This window comes from Carassius gibelio, chromosome A24 (assembly GCF_023724105.1).
Source record: "Carassius gibelio isolate Cgi1373 ecotype wild population from Czech Republic chromosome A24, carGib1.2-hapl.c, whole genome shotgun sequence".
NCBI lineage: Eukaryota > Metazoa > Chordata > Actinopteri > Cypriniformes > Cyprinidae > Carassius > Carassius gibelio.
In genome coordinates this window covers 19,181,286-19,192,065 of record NC_068394.1, presented here as the reverse complement: position 1 = coordinate 19,192,065, position 10,780 = coordinate 19,181,286, and the positions used below count along the sequence as shown (strand labels likewise).

Genomic DNA, 10,780 nt, shown 5'->3' with positions numbered 1-10,780 from the left:
TAATGAGATGCCATGCCAGTGTAGAGGAATGAAGACGAGCATGCCATCATTGGTTTCCTGTTTTGACATTTCTGAAGGCTCTCTTTGTGTTCTGCACAAAATTGTCCAGAACATGCTTATGGGATATGGAAAGTGTTTGTGCATGATTTATGCAATGAATTACTGATTCTCAGAGGAAGTGCAGCTTAAAATAGATGGGTTTTGTTTGCTCTGTATACGATTTTGATACAAAGTTTTGATACTGGGATGCTGATCTATCATTGCACTTTTTTAATGCTATCTACTCTGCTCTGTGGGGAGCAGGTCTGGAAAAAAATGCAACTCTGAGTGTGTGCTGAAGTTCTCATGGCACTGAGTTCTCATATTTTGTAACATTCCAGGGGAAGATGAACACAGAGACACTTACTGCTGTATTAAACATAACCCTGTGGTTTGTAGAAAAGAAAGCTCAATCAATCAATCAATCAGTCTTAACCAACTGTTATTTAAGGAAGAGCCAAAGCAGCTAGTATGCAGCCATTATGCAAAAGTGTAACATGGTGATGTAACTAAGCCACAATGGGATTACAGTACAAACTAGGCGTTTCAGTCAAGTATTTTCAACTGGAGATATTAACTTTGTGCTTTGTATACCATTTGTATACCTTTGAGGTACCATACAGGTTTTTCATAAGCACTTTTCACTCTCTATCTCAGTTGTTCCCAACCCTGGTGCTTGAGAACCCTCAAATTTTAGAATTCCACTGTGGATGCCATCTTCTGGTGAGAAGCGTGTTACTCACCCGTGCAACAATTGTCTTTGCAATACTATGTTCTGGGTGATTTTTAGTGCTTTGTTATGTGGTCGCTAGGGTGTTCTGTGTGGGTGCCAGATGTTTTTTACTAGCCCAAGCAAAAAGAGCCTACCACCAAGTCTGTTCTGGCCTCGTACATAATAAGTCACGATATTTTCATTAATATCCTGTTGTACAAATAATGCTGGATGAATTACATACCAAATTCTTAGGGTTAGTTACATTTGAGACAGGCAGTACAGTAGCTGCATTACAGCAATGAAGAACAAACAAATAAGAAACATGGTAAGTAAGAAGAGAAAGGCATCTTGTCCAGTGCAGACTGATGTGTGTGCTTGCGGTGTCGCTGGTTTGTGCTCTGACGGTCTCTTTCCCTGCCTCACTCTCTCCCTGACGTGCTCTGTGTCTCAATGGAAACCTCATGCATGTGCTCTCTAACTTCCTACTCTGAAGGTAGCGCAAGGGAGAGCAAGAGAGAGAGAGAGGGAGGGAACGCAAAGAGCGAGAAAGAATCACATCATCAGAAGATCAGCAGAGGAAAGCAATCATAGCTGGGACCAGCAGGCTTTGCCATGCTAACTCAGAGGAATGGGGTGTGTACCGACCGAGTTCCTCCTGGGAAGGATGGCTCAGACCAGATGGATGTAGTGGGGTGTACTTGCACGATAGGAGACTGTCCCTGGGATTGTCTGACAGGGGTGGATGGATGTTTATCGGACACGTCCTGCCTTTGGTTCCAGCTCCTGGCCAGGGCATACTGGGGGGATGTGGAACTAGGGCTTTGTGAAGCCCAGAAGGGTGTCTCTTGGCGAAGATTGAAGAAGACATCTCAGAGAAACTACATATGGTCTTGGGTAAGGATCTCTGGATCTGCTGTAGGTTAAGAGTAGCAGAACTGAACATGAGAAGATGGGTCTGGTGCTACAGTGGGATGGAGGGTTTTCACATTGGCAGAGGCTCCCAGTGGTGTATTGTGTTACGTGAGGCTGAGGGGTGTGAGGAGATGGCTCTCAGTAATGCTTTGTGCGTCACTGACATCCAGGGTGGCTGGTTTTGTTTCCTACATTGAGCCAGTGTGTTACATATTTTTCACAATGTTTGTTTTTGTACCTTGGTTTCACATTTCAGTTATTGTTCCTATGTAAGCAGCCGTCCCAACTGGGTAAATTGTTCACATTTTTACCTAAACCCAGTGGATAATTGTTTCACTTTGAGAACAGAGTTGTGGCTGAGTTGTTTTTCATGTTTGGAAAATTGTGTGTGTTTGGAAAAGCAAGATATTTCTGTGTGCACAGGGAGCTCCACTGTGGCTAAAGAGTGACTCACGCTTGCCATAACTACTGGATGCAAATGTATATTTGAAAATGTTGTCATGACAACACTTTGCAGAAAATGTTTGCTTAGATGTTGCTCTGTCACACCTTAGGAGACTTCTATGATGTGGATTTAAAATTTTTAACCTTGATTATCCTTACGTTCATTAAGAGAAATGAAATATAGACAGTTGAGACAGTTGTTGACGGTTGGGAAATTGAACTATAAAATGAATGTGGATAATATACCTTGAACCATATATTATTTTGAAGAAATTGATGAAGAATGTTTGAATTAATTTTAAGATAATATTTGGTAATCTGAGTTTGAGATCTCTAATGAATGTCATATTCCTTGTCATAGTGCCCCTATTATGGATTTTTGAAAAGTACCTTCCATGCAGTGTGTAACATAGCTGTAAGTGAATGAAACATTTTAAATCTGAAAGTGCAACTGTGTATAAAGATATCGTCTCTCATAAGTAAGAGTCAACTCTCAATTCAATTCAATTCAATTCAAGTTTATTTGTATAGCGCTTTTTACAAAACAAATCGTTACAAAGCAACTTTACAGAAAATTATGTTTCTACAATATTTAGTAGTAGCTAGTAGTTTGTGCACATTTGACAGGATTTTAGAAAAAATAAAAATAATAATAATCAATTCAATTCAAGTTTATTTGTATAGCCCTTTTTACAAAACAAATCGTTACAAAGCAACTTTACAGAAAATTATGTTTCTACAATATTTAGTAGTAGCTAGTAGTTTGTGCACATTTGACAGGATTTTAGAAAAAATAAAAATAATAATAATCAATTCAATTCAAGTTTATTTATAACTTATTAACTCTGAGTCATTTGTTATTCAGGTTGTTCTTAAAATGAATCCCAAGCCATTTCATGTTGACCTCAGCATGAAACATTAGCATACTGCCCACCCACTTGTTGCGCTTGCAGACCGGTGCAAACTTTCCTGCTCCAGTTGTATTTGCGATTGACTTCTGGTTCATCAGCAACTCTGGATGCTTCCTCATTGGACTCGGGCTTGGGCTCGAATTGATAAAGTAAAATTGAAGCCATGTTGTCTGTTCATACACTGTATAAAATCTTCAACACTATATAACCCGTAATCCAGTAATGGTGATGGGTGTTCCGTCTCCGACATGCGCTGCACAGAATAGACTAATCACAACAGACTGGGTCATCCAGTCTCCAATCGCCGCAGATCACGCAAAGGAGTGGTTTGGAAAAATTTATTGTAGAGCGAATCGCAAATAAGGTAAAAAAAAAATGCATATTATAAGACAATTAAATTGTTTTTTGATCTTGCATGCATGGCAACCTATTGTTGGGGACTCCCAAAACTAAAATATAACCTTTTATAATCCATTATAGGGGCACTTTAAGAGAAATGTTAAGAAACATTTGACTTCTGAGACAGAATGTTTCAACTTTACTGGTATTACAGTAACTGTCCCAAAGTAACTGGAACGTTTAAAAAAAATAAATAAATAAATACACGTGCTCGTGAAATCATAGAATGTGATTGGTTCTTAAATGTAACCAATGACCAATGGGTTTGTGTGTATTCATATTCTTTGATGGACTGGATGGTTTGTATAATGTTGTGTCTGGTGAGAAGGAGTCTCACACAGGACAGCCATTCACTTCTCATGCATTTTCCGCCATTCAGACGAGAGCTTTTTACAGATGTATAATTTAAAAGGTTAAATTTAGCATGTGACCGGTTAATGGTTGGGAAATTAAAAATTAAAGGCAGAGGAATGTTGTGATTTTATAGTGGGTGTTTTTGGAAAACCATGTGTATGAATCAAGGTAGCATTTACAGGTGGACTAGAGCACAGAGAATAAAGAGAATCCTGCACAAGTGGAATAATTATATGGAATAATGCCAGAAAGTTCTGAAATTGAGCTCCAGAATATGATGTTTGAAAAAATAAAATACCTGAAAATGTCCTACTGTTTGTCAGTGAGTCAAATTATTGAACAAGAAGGATTTTTTAAATATAAAGAAATCTCTATGCACAAGATGCATATTGCTTACTACACTATATACTACCAAGCTAGTTTGCCATTCCAAACTTCTCTATTAATTTCTTTGTTTGTGTCCAACACTGGATGCAAGTGATTTAAATCACCCAGTGATGTCATTTCAGACTCTCTTATGTAAAAGCACAGCCCAGACTCTAGAACATCCACAGCTGTTTGTACCTGAGCCCAGCCACAAGCTAAAATACATTCATTCCCTTATAATACATCCATCTCCTACAGGGCTAGACCGCAGTCTGGTCTGTTTAGCAGCCAGAATGACCCAGAGTCAGTGTGATGTTGTCAGAGCCCACCACAAACACACATCCTGTGGTGGAATGGGATTCGATTTCCTCCGAGAATATAATGACGCTATAATGTGACATAACCAGATGAACATTGGTGATATGGGTGGCGAAAAACACAGACTGTGTTGTAATATCCATGGCATGTACAGATATGTTGGTTATTGATCATACGAAAGATATGTCTCAGTTGAGTCAGAGCATTTTCTGTGTGACCGTCATTGTCATAGTCGATATTTGAGAAGTGTAAAATCATGTGAGTGATGCTTTATAAACAATCACAGGATACTGTGTTTCAATACCTCCTGCCCGAGAAACCCGCTGTTTTCAGATACCATATGAATGACATGATAACAGGGCACAAGAGTTCTGTTACATAACCTAGTGGACTGACAGTAAAAGCAAAATTTTTACTGCACCTCAGCATGCCTAACGTAAAACACATGAGACTTTCTTTTAATTTTTTCTGAGTCAGGTGTTAGCATATTGCTAAGCTAATGATGTGGTACACTAATAAGCATAAAAAATATATAGCGGACACAAATAGTGGATAATAAAATGCATTTAAATGTTTTTATCAGTTCTTTTATGGTTTAAATACCAGGACCAGTTAATACTAGTTCTGTGTGGTGATGTTAGTGGCACAAAAAGTTATTTAATGAACTTTGATTAACTTCTTCAATGGTAGCTTGTGTCCTGTGTCTCAGGGTTTGCTCTTAAGTAACAGTTTATTTGCATATGCTGATCATAATACAATTCAATGCCTGCGAAAATCATTTCGAGCACCAAGAGACTCTATGTGAGTGATGATGTACCAGGTTAAAAAGGCAAATGTTTTAGTTGCTGCATTGGAACAGGGAGTGCTATGTGCAATGTTGAGCTTCTTTCAGTTCTTTTTCACTCTTAATGACTACCATGTCAGTATTAGGTTAAACAGACCCTCTGGAGATCATCTTCTTTAAATTCTTTTGAGCCTTTCTTGAATTGACAACATTATTGTACTGCATGTGGCAAAATAAAGTGTATAACCATTTGTAAATTGTGAAAAGAGAAGTGCTAGAAGAACTGTGACCGTTGGTACTCAGTCCTCCAGGCTAAAATGTCACTATATTTATATTTTGTGCTAAGTGAACACAATCAAACAATACCAAAAGAGTTAACTATTAAATGAAGGTAGATAAACTTTTTGTCATTTTATTTTTGATTTTTGAGTTATCAACTGCTTGACTTAATAGTTTTTCAAATATTATTTTTCAACCTACTGCTTAATATTTATTTATTTTTTTAACAAGGATGCATTAAATGTTAATAATCATTTAAGTTAAAGTTTATATAATAATTAAATAGTTAATCAAATGTATTTAATAATCAACACTCAGATAAAATTTAATTATATATATAAACAATTTGCAAAAGCTTTTTATATCAAATTTAATATAATTATGTTACTGCTCCATTATTTTGTTTGTTGTGACTGCGATTTATTCAAACATACATTAAATAATGAAGACAAAAAAAAAAAAAAAGTTTTATTTTGCAAGGATGTGGTCCTTGCTGATCAAAACTGTTCAAAATTTCAGTAAATAATTGTAATATATTACAAAATAAATAAATTCAGTGTTTTAAAAATGTATGTTGATCAAATAAACATATCACTGTTACAATAAAAATATTAAACAGTAAAACCTGTATTAATATACACCTGTATTAAAGTGCATATACTTTTAATGGTAGTGGTTTAAAAAGAATGGGGAAAAATAAATAAAAACACTTTTTTTCCCCTTAAATATATCTACACGACCTGCTGTAATCTCACTCAAACAGGTTGTAAAGCTGGGTTGTTAAATATCTGAATAATGATAATTGTATTGACTATAGAGCTATAAGATGAATATAAGGCCTTTGAGCCAAAACTTCACCTCAGTTTCATCTAAGTGAATTTTCTCTGTAATAAGTATAATGTCAATTTGGATAAAAGTGTCTTAATAACTAATTAACAGTGATTGTTCTCTTTTTCAGACAAAACAGAAGGATGGCTGTGAGCGCAGTGAGGCATCGGCTCTGTCTCCAGCTGCTGAAGAGGAGCCCTTCTCATGGCCAGGGCCTAAAACATTGCACCTACGCCGTACCTCTCATGGCTTCGGCTTCACGCTCCGTCACTTCATCGTGTACCCACCTGAGTCAGCCGTGCAGTCCTCTCTCAAGGTCAGCGCACAGCAAACATTCACAGAAGTGCGGTCCAAGGGTGCGTTTCCCGAAAGCATAGTTGCTAATCTGTTTTGTATTACACTGTATTGCAACCAACAAAGTTGTTAACTTAGTTAGCAACTATGCTTTTGGGAAACGCACCCCAGATCAATGGATCAAGTGGTTTTGTCATTTCACTTTCTCTAGTAGTCTAGAGTGAACTGTAAGTAGTGATGCACTGAAATTATGTTTTCACTTAAACTTTAAAGTTTTCATTTAGTTGAAAACCAAAATCTTAAATAAAGTGTATTTAATAATTACTTAATTAATCAAAAATATTTAATAATCAGCACTCAAATAAAACTGAATAGCAAATTTAAACATTTAAGTCGCACATTTTTATGTCTGTGTTTTAAGGATATAATGTTTCTACTACAATTCATAGGTTGAAAAATAAACATTTAAACTGACTGTAATAAAGGTTTGTTTTCATGACCGATTTAAATTGCATTAAATAACCACATCACGATCATATTAATAGGGCTGCGCAAATAATCCAATGCGATTTTAATGCGCATCGTGTCAGTAGAGCCGGTTTTGTGATTAGTTCTAAATGTCCGGCACGTGCTTCCAGGTGGAGCAGCATTTACTACATAGAGTCGTAGTTCTATGACAAGCTATGCAAAATTGCGTTCATAATCGCAGATAATATAATCGTAGGATTATGAAATCTACGAAATCGTTGACTATAATGACAGCTGTTTTCGTATCTTCTCAGTGAACTACGGCTCTTTTGAATAACTGTGCAGCCCTAATCTATAGGATCGTTGATGATGTAGGATCTAACATAGACATGCTTTACAGTCATAAGGTTTATTCCGATCAGAGCTCGTGAGTGGAGAGAGCATTGCTGAATATCCCGATCCTCTCGCTCATTCCGTGGGGTCTCGCTCAACCCAGAATGGCCTGCTGGTTCCAAAATATGCAAGGAGTCATTTAATTGTTTAGTAATAAACTGGTGTTTTCTGTGTCGCTGCAAAGATGAAGTTGACGATGCAGACTCGACATGAACGTCAGAGAGAAATGCACATTCCATATGGATTACATCATCAGAGAGTAGCCCATTTATTTTGGTTTGAATATTTTCGTTTAAAAGAAGACATTTCAAGCTTTCTGTAATATATAGCCTATATTTCTCAAATCTGAGGCACTGAGTTTAGTTCACATGCAATGCAAGTGATCGTGCTGGCGCCTTATTACATTGTCTGCTAGGCTATATTTGCTTCTTATTTATGAAATCCGAGCAACTGATTGATAAAACATTGATCAAAATTAAGATACAATTTATACAAAACGAAAATCTTTTAAAAATAGTTTTCTATAAAACATAACTTAATGAAGTCGTCAAAATCATGTTTTACCAAAAGCAGCGCTGTTGCTCCCCATGCAGTCTTCTTTGCCGCCTCAATTTCTACATGCAGACTGAGCTCGCACGTCATCTTCATGCCAGTTATTCAGCCAATAAAGTGTAGGACTATGTATTTCAAAAATCAGGGCAGCATCCTGATTGGTTCAGATAACATACTGCGGGAGGTTAGGGCCGCGGAAAATCGCGCACACTCAAATCGCGATTTTATTTCGTTTTTGATTAATCGCACAGCCCTACTCCTATTCTGTTGGGAAATGTATGTGAAGAATGCCTGTCGGTGCTTTATTTTAAAATAATATAGCCACTCTATTTAATAAATACCTGGGGTTATGTTTGTGATGAAAAGTAAGGAGATTCATTAGTTTTTAAGGTTTTTCTTAATATAGAAAGTACTTTCCCTCCATGTAATATGGAATACCTGTAGTTTTCTTTTCTTCCAGCTGCGCTCTACTTTCCAGGCTACTTTCTAGGCCGCGAGTGTGTTTGTTATACACAATGTTGGACTGTTTTCCTTAATCTTCTTTAACCTGTTAGCCAGCACCCCGATGCCCCTCACCTCGCACCTGTCAGTGTTTACGAATAGATTAAATGAAACGGGACAAATTTAATCTTAACAAACTATATCTCATTATAAAGATCTAAGCCTCAAGCATCTATGACAGATCACTGTTTTTCAATGGAAAGCTTATAAAGACTGTATTTGCTATATTTGTGTAAGCAGTACACATAAAAACATGAACAATGGAAACACTGTACATACCAGATCCGTCGTAATAACGAGTCTTAAACACATCTACAGCTGTAAATCCCAGTTAAGTTAGGAAGGTAAGGGTCCACTGAACGACATCTCATGGAGCACGTTTGTTCCAACGAAGCAATAACGTTGTAATATGGATCATAATTCCTTTGTTTACGTTTCAGTTCTTCAGTTCTTATATCCATTATGGAATAACTCACACTCAGAAACTACGTCTTGGTCGTAAAAAAACTGCATGGTTTTGCAGGGTACAGTGTGAGAATGAGACGAATCCACCGGAAAAAGAATGAATGAAAGATAGGCGAAAGTATATTTGAATTCTGGCGCTCTCTTGTGACGCGCTCTGATGCACCTGTCAGCTGATGGAGGCAGAACTTATAGTGATCGCCTTTTTCTTTGTTTTATTTTTCAACAGTTTTTATATATGTGAGAGTGTGTTTTATGTTAAATGTGAATGTATCTGCATGATTACCATCTGTTTGAGTGCAAATCAGCCCAAATCAGCTCGCTATTACTGTATGATCACAGCTATCGAAGTGAACACATCTATATGAATAGAGAGAGTGGATTATATAGTTGACATAGTCTCATAAAAATATTTATGTCTTATTGTTCATGATATCTTATTCAGATTTGAAATAGAAACTCATGCGACATGTGGCTTTCAACCCATTACTTTTCTAGATTATTCCAGGACTCGTTTAATGTATTTTTATATAAAAAAAAATAAATAAATTAAGTGTGGTAAAAAAAAATAAAAAATCAAGGCACTCCAGTGTCTATAACTTTTAATATTTTTGAGCATTATCAAATATGGTTGATAAAAAGTAAAGCCCAAAGGGTCTTCTTTCCAAACACACTAAAATTATGTTTGTAACACACTGAAGTAGGAAACTATTACAATTATAAGTTAGGTATAGTACTTTCAGCTGTGAGTCCCATAATGGGGGGTCAGGTTAACAGATTAAGCGTAAAAGAGTGGCCACGTCTAAAGTGCTAGAAAAGAGAGAGCCAATAGTTTCTGTTACACAGATTTTTTCTGGTCTACTGTATATTTTGAGAAATTGATAATGCTAACAGAATGCTAATGCTCTGCGCTAGTGGTATAGATTAAAAAGCGAACAATCTCAAATTAGTTTGATAATATCAGAAATATGGTGAGAATTAAGTTATATTTTAGCAGTTTAAACAACAGAGAGTGATTCCAAAAGAAAAACTGAGCTGCACAGAGCTACAAAAGCAAACACAAAAACATTAAAACATCTCAGTGACCCCAAATTTTGAACAGTAGTACTGTTCCACAAAGCTCTTGATTTCTTGATTTGTTTTCTAAACATTTTAACACTCTTTCATCTTCTCTCTCTTTCAGGATGAAGACGATAGTAGCAGAGGTGAGTTTAACCATTCTGTGACCCACCTTCACTGTGCTTGATTTTAAGGCTTTTCTCTGAGTCAGTAAACATAGCTATCTTGGACTGACTGAGTTTATGGTAGACTCAAACATCACAAGATCATAACCATAAAAAACATAATCACTGCAAAAATAGCCATGTTAAAGATTTTGGACCAGATCTTTTCTTGGAGAAACCAGATTAACTCTTCATGATAATGGGTTGAAGGTTCTCAGAAATGTAGGTCTGTATATGCTGTTTCTGTCATGAACTTCAGAGTGAGGTGTTATCTCCAGTGGCCTGTGTATGAACTTGCTGTGAGTTGTTGGGAATCTTTAATGCTCATGACCGGGGCAAGAAAACTCCCAGCTTTTTCAGTAGAAAAATTGCAGAATAATGTGTGTGTGTCTACTTTTTACACAGGATACTGCAGATAAGGGGGCTGCATTGATTTGTGGGAAGTTACATTTACATAAGAAAAGGATTTCATTTTATTTCTTTTTTTTTAATATTGGTATAGGATTTTAATATTGGTATTGTGGCCATCTTCTCTTCA

At 36.5% G+C, this 10,780-nt stretch overlaps 1 protein-coding gene across 1 annotated transcript in view; it reads left to right on the top strand.

Annotated features, from left to right (window-relative positions):
- Positions 1 to 1,229: 1,229 nt before the first annotated feature.
- LOC127946126 (rho GTPase-activating protein 21) overlaps positions 1,230 to 10,780 on the top strand; it is a 58,538-nt gene continuing 48,987 nt past the window's right edge. The window contains exons 1-3 of the mRNA XM_052542435.1: positions 1,230 to 1,648; positions 6,480 to 6,665; positions 10,203 to 10,224. Coding sequence (XP_052398395.1) covers positions 1,367 to 1,648; positions 6,480 to 6,665; positions 10,203 to 10,224 — 490 coding nt within the window. The 5' untranslated portion in view covers positions 1,230 to 1,366. The remainder of the gene's footprint in view (positions 1,649 to 6,479; positions 6,666 to 10,202; positions 10,225 to 10,780) is intronic.